This window comes from Ambystoma mexicanum, chromosome 13 (assembly GCF_040938575.1).
Source record: "Ambystoma mexicanum isolate Mex_15411 chromosome 13, UKY_AmexF1_1, whole genome shotgun sequence".
In the NCBI taxonomy this organism is placed as follows: domain Eukaryota; kingdom Metazoa; phylum Chordata; class Amphibia; order Caudata; family Ambystomatidae; genus Ambystoma; species Ambystoma mexicanum.
In genome coordinates, this window is record NC_090938.1 from 30,837,711 (window position 1) to 30,862,380 (window position 24,670).

Below are 24,670 nucleotides of genomic sequence, written 5' to 3' on the forward strand. Positions count from 1 at the left end.
CTATTCCACCGTGCACACCTCTAAACATGCAGCCTAGCCCATGTGCTCACCTCCAGATGGGCAGCCTAGCCCACCATGCACACCTCCAGACAGGCAGCCTAGTCCAACGTGCATGCCTCCAGAAAGCCTAGTCCACCTGCACATCTCCAGACAGGCAGCCTAGTCCACTGTGCACACGTCCAGACAGGTAGCCTAGCCCACCGTGCACGCTTCCAGGCAGGTAGCCTAGTCCACCGTGCACGCCTCCAGGCAGGTAGCCTAGTCCACCATGCACACCTCCAGACAGGCAGTCTCGTCTACGATGCACTCCTTCAGACAGGTAGCCTAGTCCACCGTGCACGCCTCCAGACAGGTAGCCTAGTCCACCGTGCACGCCTCCAGGCAGGTAGCCTATTCCACCGTGCACGCCTCCAGGCAGGCAGTCTCGTCTACCATGCACTCCTTCAGACAGGTAGCCTAGTCCACCGTGCACGCCTCCAGACAGGCAGCCTAGTCCACCATGCACACCTCCAGACAGGTAGCCTAGTACACTGTGCACGACTCCAGACAGGCAGCCTAGTCCACCGTGCACGCCTCCAGAGGGGCAGCCTAGTCCACCGTGCACGCCTCCAGACAGGCAGCCTAGTCCACCATGCACACCTCCAGACAGGTAGCCTAGTACACTGTGCACGACTCCAGACAGGCAGCCTAGTCCACCGTGCACGCCTCCAGACAGGAAGCCTAGTCCACCGTGCACGCCTCCAGACATGCAGCCTAGCCCACATGCTCACCTCCAGATAGGCAGCCTAGCCCACCATGCACGCCTCCATACAGGCAGCCTAGTCCACAGTGCGTGCCTCCAGACAGACAGCCTAGTCCACCGTGCACATCTCCAGACAGGCAGCCTAGTCCACCCTGTACACGTCCAGACAGGTAGCCTAGCCCACCGTGCTCACCTCCAGACATGCAGTCTAGTCCACTGTGCACAAAAAAGCCTAGTCCACCACGCATGCCCCAGACAGGCAGCTTAGCCCACCACGCACGCCTCCAGACAGGCAGCCAAGTCCACCACGCACGCCTCCAGACAGATAGCCTAGCCCACTGTACACACCTCCAGACAGGCAGTCTAGTCCACTGTGCACGACTCCAGACAGGAAGCCTATTCCACCGTGCACACCTCTAAACATGCAGCCTAGCCCATGTGCTCACCTCCAGATGGGCAGCCTAGCCCACCATGCACACCTCCAGACAGGCAGCCTAGTCCAACGTGCATGCCTCCAGAAAGCCTAGTCCACCTGCACATCTCCAGACAGGCAGCCTAGTCCACTGTGCACACGTCCAGACAGGTAGCCTAGCCCACCGTGCACGCTTCCAGGCAGGTAGCCTAGTCCACCGTGCACGCCTCCAGGCAGGTAGCCTAGTCCACCATGCACACCTCCAGACAGGCAGTCTCGTCTACCATGCACTCCTTCAGACAGGTAGCCTAGTCCACCGTGCACGCCTCCAGACAGGTAGCCTAGTCCACCGTGCACGCCTCCAGGCAGGTAGCCTAGTCCACCGTGCACGCCTCCAGGCAGGTAGCCTAGTCCACCGTGCACGCCTCCAGGCAGGTAGCCTAGTCCACCGTGCACACCTCCAGACAGGCAGTCTCGTCTACCATGCACTCCTTCAGACAGGTAGCCTAGTCCACTGTGCACGCCTCCAGACAGGCAGCCTAGTCCACCATGCACACCTCCAGACAGGCAGTCTAGTACACTGTGCACGACTCCAGACAGGCAGCCTAGTCCACCATGCATGCCTCCAGACAGGCGACCTAGTCCACCATGCATGCCTCCAGACAGGAAGCCTAGTCCACCGTGCACGCCTCCAGACATGCAGCCTAGCCCACATGCTCACCTCCAGATAGGCAGCCTAGCCCACCATGCACGCCTCCATACAGGCAGCCTAGTCCACAGTGCATGCCTCCAGACAGACAGCCTAGTCCACCGTGCACATCTCCAGACAGGCAGCCTAGTCCACCGTGTACACGTCCAGACAGGTAGCCTAGCCCACCGTGCTCACCTCCAGACAGGCAGTCTAGTCCACTGTGCACAAAAAAGCCTAGTCCACCACGCATGCCCCAGACAGCCAGCTTAGCCCACCACGCACGCCTCCAGACAGGCAGCCAAGTCCACCACGCACACCTCCAGACAGATAGCCTAGCCCACTGTACACACCTCCAGACAGGCAGTCTAGTCCACTGTGCACGACTCCAGACAGGAAGCCTATTCCACCGTGCACGCCTCCAAACATGCAGCCTAGCCCATGTGCTCACCTCCAGATGGGCAGCCTAGCCCACCATGCACACCTCCAGACAGGCAGCCTAGTCCAACGTGCATGCCTCCAGACAGCCTAGTCCACCTGCACATCTCCAGACAGGCAGCCTAGTCCACTGTGCACACGTCCAGACAGGTAGCCTAGCCCACCGTGCTCACTTCCAGACAGGCAGCCTAGTCCACTGTGCACAAAAAAGCCTAGTCCACCACGCATGCCCCCAGACAGGCAGCCTAGCCCACCTTGCACACCTCCAGACAGGCAGCCAAGTCCACCACGCACGCCTCCAGACAGGTAGCATAGCCCACTGTACACACCTCCAACAGGCAGCCAAGTCCACCAGGCACGCGTCCAGACAGGTAGCCTAGCCCACTGTACACACCTCCAGACAGGCAGTCTAGTCCACTGTGCACGACTCCAGAAAGGCAGCCTAGTCCACCGTGCATGCCTCCAGACATGCAGCCTAGCCCACGTGCTCACCTCCAGATGGGCAGCCTAGCCCACCATGCACGCCTCCAGACAGGCAGCCTAGTCCACAGTGTGTACCTCCAGAGAGGTAGCCTAGTCCACCGTGCACACGTCCAGACAGGTAGCCTAGCCCACTGTGCTCACCTCCAGACAGGCAGCCTAGTCCACCAAGCATGCCTCTAGACAGGCAGCCTAGTCCAACACGCACACCTCCAGACAGGCAGCCTAGTCCACCACGCACACCTCCAGACAGGTAGCCTAGCCCACTGTGCACACCTCCAGACACACAGCCTAGTCCACCATGCACACCTCCAGAGGGGTAGCCTAGCCCACCGTACACACCTCCATACAGGCAGCCTAGCCCACTGTGCACACCTCCAGACAAGCAGCCTTGTCCACCACGCACACCTCCACACAGGTAGCCTAGCCTACCGTACACACATCCAGACAGGCAGCGTAGTCCACCATACACGTCTCCAGACAGGCAGCCTAGTCCACCATGCATGCCTCCAGACAGGCTGCCTTGTCCACTGTGCACGCCTCCAGACAGGCAGCCTAGTCAACCATGCATGCCTCCAGACAAGCAGCCTTGTCCACTGTGCATGCCTCCAGACAGGCTGCCTTGTCCACTGTGTTTGCCTCCATGCAGGCAGCCTTTTCCACCATGCACATGTCCAGAGCGGCAGCCTAGTCCACTGTGCACGCCTCCAGACAGGCAGCCTTTTCCACCATGCACATGTCCAGACAGGCAGCCTAGTCTACCGTGCATGCCTCCAGACAGGCAGCCTAGTCCACTGTGCACGCCTCCAGAGAGGCAGCCTTTTCCAACGTGCATGCCTCCAGGCAGGCAGCCTAGTCCACCATGCATGCCTCCAGACAGGCAGCCTAGTCCACCGTGCACACCTCCAGACAGGTAGCCTAGCCCGCCGTGCACACCTCCAGACAGGCAGCCTAGTCCACCGTGCACACCTCCAGACAGGTAGCCTAGCCCGCCGTGCACACCTCCAGACAGGCAGCCTAGTCCACCGTGCACACCTCCAGACAGGCAGCCTAGTCCACCTCCAGACAGGCATCCTAGTCCACTGCCTCCAGACAGGCAGCCTAGTCCACTGTGCATGCTACCAGACAGCTAGCCTAGTCCACTGTGCATGCCTCCAGACAGGCAACCTAGTCCACCGTGCTCGCCTCCAGACAGGCAGCCTAGTCCACCATGCATGCCTCCAGACAGGCAGCTTAGTCCACCATGCATGCCTCCAGACAGGCAGCCTAGTCCACCGTGCACAGCTCCAGACATGTAGTCTAGCTCACTGTGCTATCCTCCAGACAGGCAGCCTCATCCACCATGCATGCCTCCAGACAGGTAGCTTAAGCCACTGTGCTCCCCTCCAGACAGGCAGCCTAGTCCACCAAGCATGCCTCCAGATAGGCAGCCTAGTCCACCACGCACGGCTCCAGACAGGCAGCCTAGTCCATCATGCACACCTCTAGACAGGCAGCCTAGTACACCACGCACACCTCCAGACAGGTAGCCTAGCCCACTGTGCACACCTCCAGACACGCAGCCTAGTCCACTGTGCACGCCTCCAGACAGGCAGCCTTTTCCACCATGCATATGTCCAGACAGGCAGCCTAGTCCACCGTGCATGCCTCCAGACAGGCAGCCTAGTCCACTGTGCTTGCCTCCAGACAGGCAGCCTAGTCCACCATGCATGCCTCCAGACAGGCAGCCTAGTCCACCGTGCATGCCTCCAGACAGGCAGCCTAGTTCACTGTGCTCCACTCCAGACAGGCAGCCTAGTCCACCAACCATGCCTCCAGACAGGCAGCCTAGTCCAGCACGCACGCCTCCCGACAGGCAGCCTAGTCCATGATGCACACCTCCAGATAGGTAGCCTAGCCCACCGTGCACGCCTCCAGACAGGCAGCCTTGTCCACCGTGCATGTCTCCAGACAGGCAGCCTAGTCCACCATGCATGCCTCCAGACAAGTAGCCTAGTCCACCGTGCACACCTCCAGACAGGTAGCCTAGCCCACTGTGCTCCCCTCCAGCCAGGCAGCCTAGTCCACCAAGCATGCCTCTAGACAGGCAGCCTAGTCCACCAGGCAAGCCTCCAGACAAGAAGCCTAGTGCATCATGCATGCCTCTAGACAGGCAGCCTAGTCCACCATGCACACCTCCAGACAGGTAGCCTAGCCTACCGTACACACATCCAGACAGGCAGCGTGGTCCACCATGCACACCTCCAGAGAGGTAGCCTAGCCCACCGTACACACCTCCAGACAGGCAGCCTAGCCCACTGTGCACACCTCCAGACAAGCAGCCTAGTCCACCACGCACACCTCCACATAGGTAGCCTAGCCTACCGTACACACATCCAGACAGGCAGCGTGGTCCACCATGCACGTCTCCAGACAGGCAGCATAGTCCACCATGCATGCCTCCAGACAGGCTGCCTTGTCCGCTGTACACATCTCCAGACAGGCAGCCTAGTCCACCATGCATGCCTCCAGACAGGCTGCCTTGTCCACTGTGCTCGCCTCCAGACAGGCAGCCTTTTCCACCATGCACATGTCCAGAGAGGCAGCCTAGTCCACTGTGCACGCCTCCAGACAGGCAGCCTAGTCAACCGGGCACACCTCCAGACAGGCAGCCTTTTCCACCATGCACACCTCCAGACAGGTAGCCTAGCCCACCCTGCACACCTCCAGACAAGCAGCCTAGCCCACCGTGCACACATCCAAACAAGCAGCCTAGCCCACCATGCACATCTCCAGATGGGTAGCCTAGTCCACCATAATCACCTCCAGACACGAAGTCTAGTCCATCATGCACCCCCGCCAGACAGGCAGCCTAGTCCATCACGCACACCTCCAGACAGGCAGCCTTGCCCACCGTGCATGCCTCCAGACGGGCAGCCTAGTCCACTGTGCTCGCCTCCAGATGGGCAGCCTAGTCCACTGTGCTTGCCTCCAGACGGGCAGCCTAGTCCACCATGCACGCCTTCAGACAGGCAGCCTAGCCCATCGTGCACACCTCCAGACAGGCAGCCTTGTCCACCATGCACGTCTCCAGACAGGCAGCCCTGTCCAATGTACATGCCTCCAACCGGGCAGCCTAGTCCACCGTGTTCACCTCCAGATGGGCGGCCTAGTCCACCACGTATGCCTTCAGACAGGCAGCCTAGTCCACCACACACACCTCCAGACAGGTAGCCTAGCCCACTGTGCACACCTCCAGACACGCAGCGTAGACCACCATGCACACCTCCAGACAAGTAGCCTAGCCCACCGTACACACCTCCAGACAGGCAGCCTAGCCCACTGTGCACACCTCTAGACAGGCAGCCTAGACCACCATGCACACCTCCAGACAGTTAGCCTAGCCCACCGTACACACCTCCAGACAGGCAGCCTAGCCCACTGTGCACACCCCCAGACAGGCAGCCTAGTCCACCACGCACACCTCCAGACAGGCAGCCTTGGACACCGTGCATGCCTCCAGACGGGCAGCCTAGTCCACTGTGCTCGCCTCCAGATGGGCAGCCTAGTCCACTGTGCTTGCCTCCAGACGGGCAGCCTAGTCCACCATGCACGCCTTCAGACAGGCAGCCTAGCCCACCGTGCACACCTCCAGACAGGCAGCCTTGTCCACCATGCACGTCTCCAGTCAGGCAGCCCTGTCCAACGTGCATGCCTCCAACCGGGCAGCATAGTCCACCGTGTTCGCCTCCAGATGGGCGACCTAGTCCACCGTGCTCACCTCCAGAGGGGCAGCCTAGTCCACCACGCAACGCATGCCTTCAGACAGGCAGCCTAGTCCACCACACACACCTCCAGACAGGCAGCATAGTCCACTGTGCACTCCTTCAGACAAGCAATCTAGCCCACCGTGCACACCTCCAGACAGGTAGTCTAGTCCACCGTGCTCTCTTCCAGACAGGTAGCCTAGTCCACCATGCATGCCTCCAGACAGGCAGCCTAGTCCACTGTGCATGCCTCCAGACAGGCAGCTTGGTCCACTGTGCACGCCTCCAGACAGACAGCCTAGTCCACCATGCACATCTCCAGACAGGCAGCCTAGTCCACTGTGCATGCCTCCAGACAGACAGCCTAGTCCACTGTGCATGCCTCCAGACCGACAGCCTAGTCCACTGTGCACACCTCCAGACAGGTTGCCTAGCCCATTGTGCTCACCTCCAGACAGGCAGCCTAGTCCACCGTGTACAAAACAGCCTAGTCCACCATGCGTGCCTCCAGACTGGTAGCCTAGCCTACTGTGCTCGCCTCCAGACAGGCAGCCCAGTCCACCATGCACACCTCCAGACAGGTTGCCTAGCTCACTGTGCACACCTCCAGATGGGCGCCCTAGCCCGCCATGCTTGCTTTCAGACAGGCAGCCTAGCCCACTGTGCACATCTCCAGACAAGTAGCCTAGTCCACTGTGCAGGCCTCCAGATGGTTAGCCTAGTCCATCGCGCACGCCTCTTGATGGGTAGCCTAGCACACCATGCTCACCTCCAGACAGGCAGCCTAGTCCACCGTGCAAGCCTCCAGACAGGCAGCCTAGTTCACCGTGCATGCCTCGAGACAGGCAGCCTAGTCCACCATGCATGCCTCGAGACAGGCAGTCTAGTCCACCGTGCATGCCTCCAGACAGGCAGCCTTTTCCACCCTGCACATCTCCAGACAGGCAGCCTAGTCCACCGTGCATGCCTCCAGACAGGCAGCCTAGTCCACCACGCACACCTCCAGACAGGCAGCCTTGGCCACCGTGCATGCCTCCAGACAGGCAGCCTAGTCCACCGTGCATGCCTCCAGACAGGCAGCCTAGTCCACCGTGCTCGCCTCCAGACAGGCAGCCTTGTCCACCGTGCTCGCCTCCAGACAGGCAGTCTAGTCCACCGTGCATGCCTCGAGACAGGCAGTCTAGTCCACCGTGCATGCCTCCAGACAGACAGCCTTTTCCACCGTGCACGCCTCCAGAGGGGCAGCCTAGTCCACTGTGCATGCCTCCAGACAGGCAGCTTGGTCCACTGTGCACGCCTCCAGACAGACAGCCTAGTCCACCATGCACATCTCCAGACAGGCAGCCTAGTCCACTGTGCATGCCTCCAGACAGACAGCCTAGTCCACTGTGCATGCCTCCAGACCGACAGCCTAGTCCACTGTGCACACCTCCAGACAGGTTGCCTAGCCCATTGTGCTCACCTCCAGACAGGCAGCCTAGTCCACCGTGTACAAAACAGCCTAGTCCACCATGCGTGCCTCCAGACTGGTAGCCTAGCCTACTGTGCTCGCCTCCAGACAGGCAGCCCAGTCCACCATGCACACCTCCAGACAGGTTGCCTAGCTCACTGTGCACACCTCCAGATGGGCGCCCTAACCCGCCATGCTTGCTTTCAGACAGGCAGCCTAGCCCACTGTGCACATCTCCAGACAAGTAGCCTAGTCCACTGTGCAGGCCTCCAGATGGTTAGCCTAGTCCATCGCGCACGCCTCTTGATGGGAAGCCTAGCACACCATGCTCACCTCCAGACAGGCAGCCTAGTCCACCGTGCAAGCCTCCAGACAGGCAGCCTAGTTCACCGTGCATGCCTCGAGACAGGCAGCCTAGTCCACCATGCATGCCTCGAGACAGGCAGTCTAGTCCACCGTGCATGCCTCCAGACAGGCAGCCTTTTCCACCCTGGACATCTCCAGACAGGCAGCCTAGTCCACCGTGCATGCCTCCAGACAGGCAGCCTAGTCCACCACGCACACCTCCAGACAGGCAGCCTTGGCCACCGTGCATGCCTCCAGACAGGCAGCCTAGTCCACCGTGCATGCCTCCAGACAGGCAGCCTAGTCCACCGTGCTCGCCTCCAGACAGGCAGCCTTGTCCACCGTGCTCGCCTCCAGACAGGCAGTCTAGTCCACCGTGCATGCCTCGAGACAGGCAGTCTAGTCCACCGTGCATGCCTCCAGACAGACAGCCTTTTCCACCGTGCACGCCTCCAGAGGGGCAGCCTAGTCCAACGCACATGCCTCCAGACAGGTAGCCTTGTCCACTGTGCTCGCCTCCAGACAGGCAGCCCAGTCCACCATGCACACCTCCAGACAGGTTGCCTAGCTCACTGTGCACACCTCCAGATGGGCGCCCTAGCCCGCCATGCTTGCTTTCAGACAGGCAGCCTAGCCCACTGTGCACATCTCCAGACAAGTAGCCTAGTCCACTGTGCAGGCCTCCAGATGGTTAGCCTAGTCCATCGCGCACGCCTCTTGATGGGTAGCCTAGCACACCATGCTCACCTCCAGACAGGCAGCCTAGTCCACCGTGCAAGCCTCCAGACAGGCAGCCTAGTTCACCGTGCATGCCTCGAGACAGGCAGCCTAGTCCACCATGCATGCCTCGAGACAGGCAGTCTAGTCCACCGTGCATGCCTCCAGACAGGCAGCCTTTTCCACCCTGCACATCTCCAGACAGGCAGCCTTGTCCACTGCGCACGCCTCCAGACAGGCAGCCTTGTCCACTGCGCACGCCTCCAGAGAGGCAGCCTAGTCCACCGTGCAAGCCTCCAGACAGGCAGCCTAGTCCACCATGCATGCCTCCAGACAGGCAGCCTAGTCCACCGTGCATGCCTCCAGACAGGCAGCCTAGTCCACCGTGCTCGCCTCCAGACAGGCAGCCTTGTCCACCGTGCTCGCCTCCAGACAGGCAGTCTAGTCCACCGTGCATGCCTCGAGACAGGCAGTCTAGTCCACCGTGCATGCCTCCAGACAGACAGCCTTTTCCACCGTGCACGCCTCCAGAGGGGCAGCCTAGTCCACCGCACATGCCTCCAGACAGGTAGCCTTGTCCACTGCGCACGCCTCTAGACAGGTAGCCTTGTCCACCATGCTTGCCTCCAGACAGGCAGGCTAGTCCACAGTGCATGCCTCCAGACAGGCAGCCTAGTCCACCGTGCATGCCTCCAGACAGGCAGCCTAGTCCACCGTGCTCGCCTCCAGACAGGCAGCCTTGTCCACCGTGCTCGCCTCCAGACAGGCAGTCTAGTCCACCGTGCATGCCTCGAGACAGGCAGTCTAGTCCACCGTGCATGCCTCCAGACAGACAGCCTTTTCCACCGTGCACGCCTCCAGAGGGGCAGCCTAGTCCACCGCACATGCCTCCAGACAGGTAGCCTTGTCCACTGCGCACGCCTCCAGACAGGTAGCCTTGTCCACCGTGCTCGCCTCCAGACAGGCAGTCTAGTCCACCCTGCACACCTCCAGACAAGCAGCCTAGCCCACCGTGCACACATCCAAACAAGCAGCCTAGCCCACCATGCACACCTCCAGACAGGTAGCCTAGCCCACCCTGCACACCTCCAGACAAGCAGCCTAGCCCACCGTGCACACATCCAAACAAGCAGCCTAGCCCACCATGCACATCTCCAGATGGGTAGCCTAGCCCACCATAATCACCTCCAGACACGAAGTCTAGTCCATCATGCACACCCCCAGACAGGCAGCCTAGTCCATCACGCACACCTCCAGACAGGCAGCCTAGTCCACCGTGCAAGCCTCCAGACAGGCAGCCTAGTCCACCGTGCATGCCTCCAGACAGGCAGCCTAGTCCACCGTGCATGCCTCCAGACAGGCAGCCTAGTCCACCGTGCTCGCCTCCAGACAGGCAGCCTTGTCCACCGTGCTCGCCTCCAGACAGGCAGTCTAGTCCACCGTGCATGCCTCGAGACAGGCAGTCTAGTCCACCGTGCATGCCTCCAGACAGACAGCCTTTTCCACCGTGCACGCCTCCAGAGGGGCAGCCTAGTCCACCGCACATGCCTCCAGACAGGTAGCCTTGTCCACTGCGCACGCCTCCAGACAGGTAGCCTTGTCCACCGTGCTTGCCTCCAGACAGGCAGTCTAGTCCACCGTGCATGCCTCCAGACAGGCAGCCTAGTCCACCGTGCATGCCTCCAGACAGGCAGCCTAGTCCACCGTGCTCGCCTCCAGACAGGCAGCCTTGTCCACCGTGCTCGCCTCCAGACAGGCAGTCTAGTCCACCGTGCATGCCTCGAGACAGGCAGTCTAGTCCACCGTGCATGCCTCCAGACAGACAGCCTTTTCCACCGTGCACGCCTCCAGAGGGGCAGCCTAGTCCACCGCACATGCCTCCAGACAGGTAGCCTTGTCCACTGCGCACGCCTCCAGACAGGTAGCCTTGTCCACCGTGCTCGCCTCCAGACAGGCAGTCTAGTCCACCCTGCACACCTCCAGACAAGCAGCCTAGCCCACCGTGCACACATCCAAACAAGCAGCCTAGCCCACCATGCACACCTCCAGACAGGTAGCCTAGCCCACCCTGCACACCTCCAGACAAGCAGCCTAGCCCACCGTGCACACATCCAAACAAGCAGCCTAGCCCACCATGCACATCTCCAGATGGGTAGCCTAGCCCACCATAATCACCTCCAGACACGAAGTCTAGTCCATCATGCACACCCCCAGACAGGCAGCCTAGTCCATCACGCACACCTCCAGACAGGCAGCCTTGCCCACCGTGCATGCCTCCAGACGGGCAGCCTAGTCCACTGTGCCCGCCTCCAGATGGGCAGCCTAGTCCACTGTGCTTGCCTCCAGACGGGCAGCCTAGTCCACCATGCACGCCTTCAGACAGGCAGCTTAGCCCACCGTGCACACCTCCAGACAGGCAGCCTTGTCCACCATGCACGTCTCCAGACAGGCAGCCCTGTCCAACGTGCATGCCTCCAACCGGGCAGCCTAGTCCACCGTGTTCACCTCCAGATGGGCGGCCTAGTCCACCACGCATGCCTTCAGACAGGCAGCCTAGTCCACCACACACACCTCCAGACAGGTAGCCTAGCCCACCATGCACACCTCCAGACAAGTAGCCTAGCCCACCGTACACACCTCCAGACAGGCAGCCTAGCCCACTGTGCACACCTCTAGACAGGCAGCCTAGACCACCATGCACACCTCCAGACAGTTAGCCTAGCCCACCGTACACACCTCCAGACAGGCAGCCTAGCCCACTGTGCACACCCCCAGACAGGCAGCCTAGTCCACCACGCACACCTCCAGACAGGCAGCCTTGGCCACCGTGCATGCCTCCAGACAGGCAGCCTAGTCCACCGTGCATACCTCCAGACAGGCAGCCTAGTCCACCGTGCTCGCCTCCAGACAGGCAGCCTTGTCCACCGTGCTCGCCTCCAGACAGGCAGTCTAGTCCACCGTGCATGCCTCGAGACAGGCAGTCTAGTCCACCGTGCATGCCTCCAGACAGACAGCCTTTTCCACCCTGCACGCCTCCAGAGGGGCAGCCTAGTCCACCGCACATGCCTCCAGACAGGTAGCCTTGTCCACTGCGCACGCCTCCAGACAGGTAGCCTTGTCCACCATGCTCGCCTCCAGACAGGCAGTCTAGTCCACCCTGCACACCTCCAGACAAGCAGCCTAGCCCACCGTGCACACATCCAAACAAGCAGCCTAGCCCTCCATGCACACCTCCAGACAGGTAGCCTAGCCCACCCTGCACACCTCCAGACAAGCAGCCTAGCCCACCGTGCACACATCCAAACAAGCAGCCTAGCCCACCATGCACATCTCCAGATGGGTAGCCTAGCCCACCATAATCACCTCCAGACACGAAGTCTAGTCCATCATGCACACCCCCAGACAGGCAGCCTAGTCCATCACGCACACCTCCAGACAGGCAGCCTTGCCCACCGTGCATGCCTCCAGACGGGCAGCCTAGTCCACTGTGCCCGCCTCCAGATGGGCAGCCTAGTCCACTGTGCTTGCCTCCAGACGGGCAGCCTAGTCCACCATGCACGCCTTCAGACAGGCAGCCTAGCCCACCGTGCACACCTCCAGACAGGCAGCCTTGTCCACCATGCACGTCTCCAGACAGGCAGCCCTGTCCAACGTGCATGCCTCCAACCGGGCAGCCTAGTCCACCGTGTTCACCTCCAGATGGGCGGCCTAGTCCACCACGCATGCCTTCAGACAGGCAGCCTAGTCCACCACACACACCTCCAGACAGGTAGCCTAGCCCACCATGCACACCTCCAGACAAGTAGCCTAGCCCACCGTACACACCTCCAGACAGGCAGCCTAGCCCACTGTGCACACCTCTAGACAGGCAGCCTAGACCACCATGCACACCTCCAGACAGTTAGCCTAGCCCACCGTACACACCTCCAGACAGGCAGCCTAGCCCACTGTGCACACCCCCAGACAGGCAGCCTAGTCCACCACGCACACCTCCAGACAGGCAGCCTTGGCCACCGTGCATGCCTCCAGACGGGCAGCCTAGTCCACTGTGCTCGCCTCCAGATGAGCAGCCTAGTCCACTGTGCTTGCCTCCAGACGGGCAGCCTAGTCCACTGTGCACACCTCCAGACAGGTTGCCTAGCCCATTGTGCACACCTCCAGACAGGCAGCCTTGTCCACCATGCACGTCTCCAGACAGGCAGCCCTGTCCAACGTGCATGCCTCCAACCGGGCAGCCTAGTCCACCGTGTTCGCCTCCAGATGGGCGACCTAGTCCACCGTGCTCACCTCCAGATGGGCAGCCTAGTCCACCACGCAACGCATGCCTTCAGACAGGCAGCCTAGTCCACCACACACACCTCCAGACAGGCAGCATAGTCCACTGTGCACTCCTTCAGACAAGCAATCTAGCCCACCGTGCACACCTCCAGACAGGTAGTCTAGTCCACCGTGCACTCTTCCAGACAGGTAGCCTAGTCCACCATGCATGCCTCCAGACAGGCAGCCTAGTCCACTGTGCATGCCTCCAGACAGGCAGCTTGGTCCACTGTGCACGCCTCCAGACAGACAGCCTAGTCCACCATGCACATCTCCAGACAGGCAGCCTTGTCCACTGTGCATGCCTCCAGACAGACAGCCTAGTCCACTGTGCATGCCTCCAGACCGACAGCCTAGTCCACTGTGCACACCTCCAGACAGGTTGCCTAGCCCATTGTGCTCACCTCCAGACAGGCAGCCTAGTCCACCATGTACAAAACAGCCTAGTCCACCATGCGTGCCTCCAGACTGGTAGCCTAGCCTACTGTGCTCGCCTCCAGACAGGCAGCCCAGTCCACCATGCACACCTCCAGACAGGTTGCCTAGCTCACTGTGCACACCTCCAGATGGGCGCCCTAGCCCGCCATGCTTGCTTCCAGACAGGCAGCCTAGCCCACTGTGCACATCTCCAGACAAGTAGCCTAGTCCACTGTGCAGGCCTCCAGACGGTTAGCCTAGTCCATCGTGCACGCCTCTTGATGGGTAGCCTAGCACACCATGCTCACCTCCAGACAGGCAGCCTAGTCCACCGTGCAAGCCTCCAGACAGGCAGCCTAGTTCACCGTGCATGCCTCGAGACAGGCAGCCTAGTCCACCATGCATGCCTCAAGACAGGCAGTCTAGTCCACCGTGCATGCCTCCAGACAGGCAGCCTTTTCCACCCTGCACATCTCCAGACAGGCAGCCTTGTCCACTGCGCACGCCTCCAGACAGGCAGCCTTGTCCACTGCGCACGCCTCCAGACAGGCAGCCTAGTCCACCGTGCAAGCCTCCAGACAGGCAGCCTAGTCCACCGTGCATGCCTCCAGACAGGCAGCCTAGTCCACCGTGCATGCCTCCAGACAGGCAGCCTAGTCCACCGTGCTCGCCTCCAGACAGGCAGCCTTGTCCACCGTGCTCGCCTCCAGACAGGCAGTCTAGTCCACCGTGCATGCCTCAAAACAGGCAGTCTAGTCCACCGTGCATGCCTCCAGACAGACAGCCTTTTCCACCGTGCATGCCTCCAGAGGGGCAGCCTAGTCCACCGCACATGCCTCCAGACAGGTAGCCTTGTCCACTGCGCACGCCTCCAGACAGGCAGCCTAGTCCACCGTGCTCGCCTCCAGACAGGCAGCCTAGTCCACCGTGCATGCCTCCAGACAGGCAGCCTAGTCCACCGTGCTCGCCTCCAGACAGGCAGCCTTGTCCACCGTGATCGCCTCCAGACAGGCAGTCTAGTCCACCGTGCATGCCTCGAGACAGGCAGTCTAGTCCACCGTGCATGCCTCCAGACAGACAGCCTTGTCCACTGCGCACGCCTCCAGACAGGTAGCCTTGTCCACTGCGCACGCCTCCAGACAGGCAGCCTACATTTACATTTATAGAAAAGACAAGACTAACAGTAGCAGAAAAAAAGCACAAATATTCAAAGTGCACTAGATGCTTTGAGTTAGTTGCCCACAATCGGAGGACTTTTATACTTTGAAAACAGGAAAATGAGCATAGATGTGATACAGATGGAAGCATTTAAATATGTTTATTTCAGTTGAGAGTACTTTTGGAACATGTCTGCACGCGCTCCTCCAGACATATTGGGTTTTCTCGTTCTGATTTAGTTTCAAGGCTTAGATTTGATATAAATAGTTATGTTGCCGAATAGCAAATTTTCTCAGAATTAGAATTTCAATTGGTCTTTATAAATGCAAAACTCATATGACCAACTTATAAGCAGGCAGTTTGAGCCTCGACCGTGCGCGGTCTGGGGTTAATAAGATCTATAAGCAACTCTGGATGCTATGACTAAGGGGCAATAAGCAGCTACTATTACCGATGTGTGAAGCGGTCCCCTGCCTGGCTGTAGGCTCTCCCCAGGGCAGTGGGAGATGGATGCAGGGGGCACTATGGGGGGAAACCCCTGATCACACTTCCACAGTCCCGGCCACTTCACAGGAGTTTATTGCAAGGCTCTCCTTATCCTTCCCGAACAGGCAATCCATTTGGGGAAGCCACTGGATCCGTCCACAATGCAGGCACCCCAAATCCTCCTCCTGCTCCCCATCAGACCCAGAGGACAACATAGATAGAAACTCCTTCAGCCCGGGAAGCCGCAAGAGTCTTTGTAGAAGGCTGGGGACTACTTGAGAGGAGAGAGGCTGGGAGCCTTTGTAGAAGACTGCAGGGTGCTGGAGAGGAGAGAGGCTGGTGAGACTTTGAAGAAGACTGCAGGGTGCTGGAGAGGAGAGAAGCTGGAGAGTCTTTGGAGAAGGCTGGAGGCTGCTGTAGAGGAGAGAAGCTGGAGAGTCTTTGGAGAAGGCAAGGTGCTGGAGAGGAGAGAGGCTGGTGAGACTTTGGAGAAGACTGCAGGGTGCTGGAGTGGAGAGAGGCTGGTGAGACTTTGGAGAACGCTGCAGGGTGCTGGAGAGGAGAGAGGTGGAGAGCCTTTGTAGAAGACTGCATGGTGCTGGAGAGGAGAGAGGCTGGTGAGACTTTGAAGAAGGCTGGAGATTGCTGTAGAGGAGAGAAGCTGGAGAGTCTTTGGAGAAGGCAAGGTGCAGGAGAGGAGAGAGGCTGGTGAGACTTTGGAGAAGACGGCAGGGTGCTGGAGAGGAGAGAGGCTGGTGAGACTTTGGAGAAGACTGCAGAGTGCGGGAGAGGAGAGAGGTGGAGAGCCTTTGTAGAAGACTGCAGGGTGCTGGAGAGGAGAGAGGCTGGTGAGAGTTTGGAGAAGACTGCAGGGTGCTGGAGAGGAGAGAGGCTGGTGATACTTTGTAGAAGACTGGAGACTGCTCTAGAGGAGAGAGGCTGGAAAGTTATTTGAAAAGGCTGAAGACTGCTGGAGGGGGGGATATACAATCTGTAGAGTAATAATAATAATTTGTTTTTCATATATCGCTTTAATCTAAAGCACTTGACATAGGACATATTTACATGCATTACTATTAATGAAGAAGACTGCAAGGTGCTAGAGAGGAAGGAGGCTGAAGAGTCTTTGAGAAGGCTGCAAAGGAGAGGTGACAGCAGTAGAGAGGAGCAGGTGGCGTCTAGATGAGAGAAGGAGGTGGTTGCTGAGACATGAAAGTAAAATCTGGAGTGGAGTGGAAGTAGTAACATCAGAGGATCGGAGGGAAGAAGTAAAACCCAGAATGGAGTGGAAGAAGGCAACAGCAGAGGAAAGGAGAGAAGAAGTAAACCTCAGAGAGGTGTGTAAGAAAGGAGTAACAGAAGACTGGAGGAAGGATGTAAACCCAGAGCAGAGTGGAAGGAAAGAGTAACATTAGAAGACTGGAGGGAGGATGGAAGCCTAGAGAGGTATGGAAGCAAGGAGTAACACAAGACTGGGGGGAGGATGTAAACCCAGCGTGGAGTGGAAGGAAGGAGTTAGATCAGAAGACTGGAGGGAGTATGCAAACTCAGAGCAGAGTGGAAGGAAGGAGTAACAGAAGACTGGAGAGAGGATGTAAACCCAGAGCAGAGTTGAAGCAAGGAGTAACAAACGACTGGAGGGAGGATGTAAACCCGGAGTGGAAGCAAGGAGTTACAGAAAGCTGGAGGGAGGATGTAAACCAACAGTCGAGTGGAAGGAAGGAGTAACATTAGAAGACTGGAGGGAGGATGCAAACCAAGAGAGGTATGGAAGCACGCAGTAACAGAAGACTGGAGGGAGGATGTAAACCCAGAGCGGAATGGAAGGAAGGAGTAACAGAAGACTGGAAGGAGGATGCAAACCCAGAGAGGTATGGAAGCAAGGAGTAACAGAAGACTGGGTGGAGGATGTTAACCCAGAGCAGAATGGAAGCAAGGAGTAACAGAAGACTGGGGGCAGGATGCAAACCCAGAGCGGAGTGGAAGGAAGGAGTAACAGAAGACTGGAGGGAGGATGTAAACCCAGAGCAGAGTGGAAGGAAGGAGTAACATTAGAAGACCCGAGGGAGGATGTAAACCCAGAGCGTAGTAGAAGGAAGGAGAAACAGAAGACTGGAGGGTGGATGCAAACCCAGAGCGGAGTGGAAGGAAGGAGTAACATAAGACTGGAGGGATGGTGCAAACCCAGAGAGGTATGGAAGCAAGGAGAAACAGAAGACTGGGGGGAGGATGTAAACCCAAAGCAGAGTGGAAGGAAGGAGTAACAGAAGACTGGAGGGAGGTTGTAAACCCAGAATGGTTTGGCGGCAAAGAGTAACAGAAGACTGGAGGGAGATGTAAACCCAGAGCCGAGTGGAAGGAAGGAATAAGAGGACTGGAGGGAGGATGTAAACCGAGAGTGGAGTGGCAGCAAGGAGTAACAGAAGACTGGAGGGAGGATGTAAACCCAGAGCAGAGTGGAAGGAAGGAGTAACATTAGAAGAGTGGAGGGGGGATGCAAACCAAGAGAGGTATGGAAGCAAGGAGTAACAGAAGACTGGAGGGAGGATGTAAACCCAGAGCGGAGTGGCAGCAAGGAGTAGTAGTAGACTGGAGGGAAGATGTAAACCCAGAGCGGAGTAGAAGGAAGGAGTAACAGAAGACTGGAGGGAGGATGCAAACCCAGAGAGGTATGGAAGGACGGAGTAACAGAAGACTGGAGGGAGGATGTAAACCCAAAGCAGAGTGGAATCAAAGAGTAACAGACGACTGGAGGAAGGATGTAATCCCAGAGAGGTATGGAAGCACGGAGTAACAGAAGACTGGAGGGAGGATGCAAACCCAGAGCAGAGTGGAAGGAAGGAGTAACATTAGAAAACTGGAGGGAGGATGTAAACCCAGAGCAGAGTGGAAGGAAGGAGTAACATTAGACGACTGGAGGGAGGATGTAAACCCAGAGCAGAGTGGAAGGAAGGAGTAACATTAGAAGACTGGAGGGAGGATGTAAACCCAGAGCCGAGTGGAAGGAAGGAGTAACAGAAGACTGGAGGAATGATGCAAACCCAGAGAGGTATGGAAGCAAGGAGTAACAGAATACTGGAGGGAGGATATAAACCCAGAGCGGAGTGGAAGAAAGGAGTAACAGAAGACTAGAGGGAGGATGTAAACGCAGAGCATAGTGGAAGGAAGGAGTAGCATTAGAAGACTGGAGGGAGAATTTAAACCCAGAGCCGAGTGGAAGGAAGGAGTAACAGAATACTGGAGGGAGGATGTAAACCCAGAGATGTATGGAAGCAAGGAGTAATAGAAGACTGGAGGCAGGATGCAAACCCAGAGTGGAGTGGAAGGAAGGAGTAACATTATAAAACTGGAGGGAGGATGTAAACCGAGAGTGGAGTGGCTGCAAGGTGTAACAGAAGACTGAAGGAGTATGTAAACCCAGAGAGGAGTGGAAGGAAGGAGGAACAGAAGACTGGAGGGAGGATGCAAACCCAGAGAGGTATGGAAGCAAGGAGTAACAGAAGACTGGAGGGAGGATGTAAACCCAGAGCGGAGTGGAAGGAAGGCGTAGCAGAAGACTGGAGGGAGGATGTAAACCCAGAGCAGAGTGGCAACAAGGAGTAACAGAACACCGTAGGGAGGATGTAAACCCAGAGCGTAGTGGAGTGGAAGGAAGGAGTAACAGAAGACTGGAGTGAGGATGCAAACCCAGAGCGGAGTGGCAGCTAGGCGTAACGGAAAAGTGGAGGGAGGATGTAAACCCAGAGCGGAGTGGAAGAAAGAAGTAACAGAAGAGTGGAGGGAGGATGTAAACCCAGAGTGGAGTGGAAGCAAGGAGTAACAGAAGACTGGAGGGAGGATTTAAACCCAGAGCTGAGTGGCAGAAAGGAGTAACAGAAGACTGGAGGGATGATGCAAACCCAGAGAGGTATGGAAGCAAGGAGTAACAGAAGACTGGAGGAAAGATGCAAACCCAGAGAGGTATGGAAGCAAGGAGTAACAGAAGACTGGAGGAAAGATGCAAACCCAGAGAAGTATAGAAGCAAGGAGTAACAAAAGACTGGAGGGAGGATATAAACCCAGGGCAGAGTGAAAGGAAGGAGTAACAGAAGACTGGAGGGAGGATTTAAACCCAGAGCTGAGTGGCAGCAAGGAGTAACAGAAGACTGGAGGGAAGGATGTAAACACAGAGCGGAGTGGCAGCAAGGAGTAACAGAAGACTGGAGGGAGGATGTAAACCCAGAGCGGAATGGAAGGAAGGAGTAACAGAAGACTGTAGGGAGGATGCAAACTCAGAGCAGAGTGGAAGGAAGGAGAAACAGAAGACTGGAGGGAGGATGCAAACCCAGAGAGGTATGAAAGCAAGGAGTAACAGAAGACTGGAGGGAGGATGCAAGCCCAGAGAGGTGTAGAGGCAAGGAGTAACGGAAGACTGGATGGAGGATGCAATCTCAGAGCAGAGTGGAAGGAAGGAGTAACAGAAGACTGGAGGGATGATGCAAACCTAGAGAGGTATAGAAGCAAGGAGTAACAGAAGACTGGAGGAAAGTTGCAAACCCAGAGAGGTATAGAAGAAAGGTGTAACAAAAGACTGGAGGGAGGATATAAACCCAGAGAGGAGTGGAAGGAAGGAGTAACAGAAGACTGGAGGGAGGATGCAAACTCAGAGCAGAGTGGAAGGAAGGAATTACAGACGACTGGAGGGATGCTGCAAACCCAGAGAGGTATGGAAGCAAGGAGTAACAGAAGACTGGAGGAAAGATGCAAACCCAGAGAAGTATAGAAGCAAGGAGTAACAGAAGACTGGAGGGAGGATGCAAACCCAGGGCGGAGTGGAAGGAAGGAGTAACAGAAGACTGGAGGGAGGATGAAAACCCAGAGCGGGGTGGAAGGGAGGAGTAATAGAAGACGGGAGGAAGGATGCAAACCCAGGGCGGAGTGGAAGCAAGGTGTAACAGAAGACTGGAGGGAGGATGTAACTCAGAACGGAGTGGCAGCAAGGAGTAACAGAAGACGGGAGGGAGGATGTAAACCCAGAGTGGAGTGGAAGGAAGGAGTAACAGAAGACTGGAGGGAGGATGCAAACCCAGAGTGGAGTGGAAGGAAGGAGTAACATTCTAAGACTGGAGGGAGAATGTACACCCAGAGCGGAGTGAAAGGAAGAAGTAACATTATAAGACTGGAGGGAGGATGTACACCCAGAGCAGAGTGGCAGCAAGGAGTAACAGAAGACTGGAGGGAGGATGTAAACCCAGTGTGGAGTGGAAGGAAGGAGTAACAGAAGATGGGAGGGAGGATGTAAACCCAGGGCAGAGTGGAAGGAAGGAGTAACAGAAGACTGGAGGAAAGATGCAAACCCAGAGAGGTATAGAAGTAAGGTGTAACAAAATACTGGAGGGAGGATGCAAACCCAGGGTGGAGTGTAAGGAAGGAGTAACAGAAGACTGGAGGAAGGATGTACACCCAGAGCAGAGTGGAAGGAAAGAGTAACATTAGAAGACTGGAGGGAGGATGGAAGCCTAAAGAGGTATGGAAGCAAGGGGTAACACAAGACTGGAGGGAGGATGTAAACCCAGCGTGGAGTGGAAGGAAGGAGTTACATCAGAAGACTGGAGGGAGTATGCAAAATCAGAGCAGAGTGGAAGGAAGGAGTAACAGAAGACTGGAGGGAGGATATAAACCCAGGGCGGAGTGGAAGGAAGGAGTAACGTTAGAAGACTGGAGAGAGGATGTAAACCCAGAGCGGAGTTGAAGCAAGGAGTAACAGACGACTGGAGGGAGGATGTAAACCCGGAGTGGAAGCAAGGAGTTACAGAAAACTGGAGGGAGGATGTAAACCAACAGTCAAGTGGAAGGAAGGAGTAACATTAGAAGACTGGAGGGAGGATGCAAACCAAGAGAGGTATGGAAGCATGGAGTAACAGAAGACTGGAGGGAGGATGTAAACCCAGAGCGGAATGGAAGGAAGGAGTAATAGAAGACTGGAGGGAGGATGCAAACCCAGAGAGGTATGGAGGCAAGGAGTAACAGAAGACTGGGTGGAGGATGTTAACCCAGAGCAGAATGGAAGCAAGGAGTAACAGAAGACTGGGGGCAGGATGCAAACCCAGAGCGGAGTGGAAGGAAGGAGTAACAGAAGACTGGAGGGAGGATGTAAACCCAGAGCAGAGTGGAAGGAAGGAGAAACAGAAGACTGGAGGGTGGATGCAAACCCAGAGCGGAGTGGAAGGAAGGAGTAACATAAGACTGGAGGGATGATGCAAACCCAGAGAGGTATGGAAGCAGGGAGAAACAGAGGACTGGGGGGAGGATGTAAACCCAAAACAGAGTGGAAGGAAGGAGTAACAGAAGACTGGAGGGAGGTTGTAAACCCAGAATGGTTTGTCGGCAAAGAGTAACAGAAGACTGGAGGGAGATGTAAACCCAGAGCCGAGCGGAAGGAAGGAATAAGAGGACTGGAGGGAGGATGTAAACCGAGAGTGGAGTGGCAGCAAGGAGTAACAGAAGACTGGAGGGAGGATGTAAACCCAGAGCAGAGTGGAAGGAAGGAGTAACATTAGAAGACTGGAGGGGGGATGCAAACCAAGAGAGGTATGGAAGCAAGGAGTAACAGAAGACTGGAGGGAGGATGTAAACCCAGAGCGGAGTGGCAGCAAGGAGTAATAGTAGACTGGAGGGAAGATGTAAACCCAGAGCGGAGTAGAAGGAAGGAGTAACAGAAGACTGGAGGGAGGATGCAAACCCAGAGAGGTATGGAAGGACGGAGTAACAGAAGACTGGAGGGAGGATGTAAACCCAAAGCAGAGTGGAATCAAGGAGTAACAGACGACTGGAGGGAGGATGCAATCTCAGAGCAGAGTGGAAGGAAGGAGTAACAGAAGACTGGAGGGATGATGCAAACCCAGAGAGGTATGGAAGCAAGAAGTAACAGAAGGCTGGAGGAAAGATGCAAACCCAGAGATGTATAGAAGCAAGGAGTAACAAAAGACTGGAGGGAGGATATAAACCCAGGGCGGAGTGAAAGGAAGGAGTAACAGAAGACTGGAGGGAGGATGTAAACCCAGAGCAGAGATGAAGGAAGAAGTAACAAAAGACTGGAGGGAGGATGTAAACCCAGAGTGGAGTCGAAGTAAGGAGTAACAGAAGACTGGAGCGAGGATTTAAACCCAGAGCTGAGTGGCAGCAAGGAGTAACAGAAGACTGGAGGGAGGATGTAAACCCAGAGCGGAGTGGCAGCAAGGAGTAACAGAAGACTGGAGGGAGGATGCAAACCCAGGGCGGAGTGGAAAGAAGGAGTAACAGAAGACTGGAGGGAGGATGCAAATTCAGAGTGGAAGGAAGGAGTTTGAGACGACTGGAGGGAGGATGTAAACCCAGAGCAGAGATGAAGGAAGAAGTAACAAAAGACTGGAGGGAGGATGTAAACCCAGAGTGGAGTCGAAGTAAGGAGTAACAGAAGACTGGAGCGAGGATTTAAACCCAGAGCTGAGTGGCAGCAAGGAGTAACAGAAGACTGGAGGGAGGATGTAAACCCAGAGCGGAGTGGCAGCAAGGAGTAACAGAAGACTGGAGGGAGGATGCAAACCCAGGGCGGAGTGGAAAGAAGGAGTAACAGAAGACTGGAGGAAAGATACAAACCCAGAGAAGTATAGAAGCAAGGAGTAACAGAAGACTGGAGGGAGGATGCAAACCCAGGGCGGAGTGGAAGGAAGGAATAACAGAAGACTGGAGGGAGGATGAAAACCCAGAGCGGGGTGGAAGGAAGGAGTAACAGAAGATGGGAGGAAGGATGCAAACCCAGGGCGGAGTGGAAGCAAGGAGTAACAGAAGACTGGAGGGAGGATGTAACTCAGAACGGAGTGGCAGCAAGGAGTAACAGAAGACGGGAGGGAGGATGCAAACCCAGGGTGGAGCGGAAGCAAGGAGTAACAGAAGACTGTAGGGAGGATGCAAACCTAGAGAGGTATGGAAGCAAGGAGTAACAGAAGTCTGGAGGGAGGATGTAAACCCAGAGTGGAGTGGAAGGAAGGAGTAACAGAAGACTGGAGGGAGGATGCAAACCCAGAGTGGAGTGGAAGGAAGGAGTAACATTCTAAGACTGGAGGGAGAATGTACACCCAGAGCATAGTGAAAGGAAGAAGTAACATTATAAGGCCGGAGGGAGGATGTACACCCAGAGCGGAGTGGCAGCAAGGTGTAACAGAAGACTGGAGGGAGGATGTAAACCCAGTGTGGAGTGGAAGGAAGGAGTAACAGAAGACTGGAGGGAGGATGCAAACCCAGAGCGGAATGGAAGCAAGTAGTGACAGAAGATGGGAGAGAGGATGTAAACCCAGGGCAGAGTGGAAGGAAGGAGTAACAGAAGACTGGAGGAAAGATGCAAACCCAGAGAGGTATAGAAGCAAGGTGTAACAAAATACTGGAGGGAGGATGCAAACCCAGGGCGGAGTGGAAGGAAGGAGTAACAGAAGACTGGAGGAAGGATGTAAACCCAGAGCAGAGTGGAAGGAAAGAGTAACATTAGAATACTGGAGGGAGGATGGAAGCCTAGAGAGGTATGGAAGCAAGGAGTAACACAAGACTGGAGGGAGGATGTAAACCCAGCGTGGAGTGGAAGGAAGGAGTTACATCAGAAGACTGGAGGGAGTATGCAAACTCAGAGCAGAGTGGAAGGAAGGAGTAACAGAAGACTGGAGGGAGGATATAAACCCAGGGCGGAGTGGAAGGAAGGAGTAACATTAGAAGACTGGAGAGAGGATGTAAACCCAGAGCGGAGTTGAAGCAAGGAGTAACAGACGACTGGAGGGAGGATGGAAACCCGGAGTGGAAGCAAGGAGTTACAGAAAACTGGAGGGAGGATGTAAACCAACAGTCGAGTGGAAGGAAGGAGTAACATTAGAAGACTGGAGGGAGGATGCAAACCAAGAGAGGTATGGAAGCGCGGAGTAACAGAAGAATGGAGGGAGGATGTAAACCCAGAGCGGAATGGAAGGAAGGAGTAACAGAAGACTGGAGGGAGGATGCAAACCCAGAGAGGTATGGAAGCAAGGAGTAACAGAAGACTGGGTGGAGGATGTTAACCCAGAGCAGAATGGAAGCAAGGAGTAACAGAAGACTGGGGGCAGGATGCAAACCCAGAGCGGAGTGGAAGGAAGGAGTAACAGAAGACTGGAGGGAGGATGTAAACCCAGAGCAGAGTGGAAGGAAGGAGTAACATTAGAAGACCCGAGGGAGGATGTAAACCCAGAGCGTAGTAGAAGGAAGGAGAAACAGAAGACTGGAGGGTGGATGCAAA

The 24,670-nt window shown here is 56.6% G+C and overlaps 1 protein-coding gene across 1 annotated transcript; it reads right to left on the bottom strand.

The window, feature by feature from the left end:
- Positions 1-8,992: 8,992 nt before the first annotated feature.
- Positions 8,993-10,795, bottom strand: LOC138520175 (uncharacterized). The gene has a single exon (XM_069632653.1). The coding sequence runs from the start codon at positions 10,793-10,795 to the stop codon at positions 8,993-8,995; it is 1,803 nt and encodes a 600-aa protein (XP_069488754.1).
- Positions 10,796-24,670: the final 13,875 nt, after the last annotated feature.

Coding starts and splice junctions, on each gene's coding strand:
- LOC138520175 (XM_069632653.1), bottom strand. CDS start 10,795: ATGCACGGTGGACTAGACTGCCTGTCTGGAGGCGAGCACGGTGGACAA.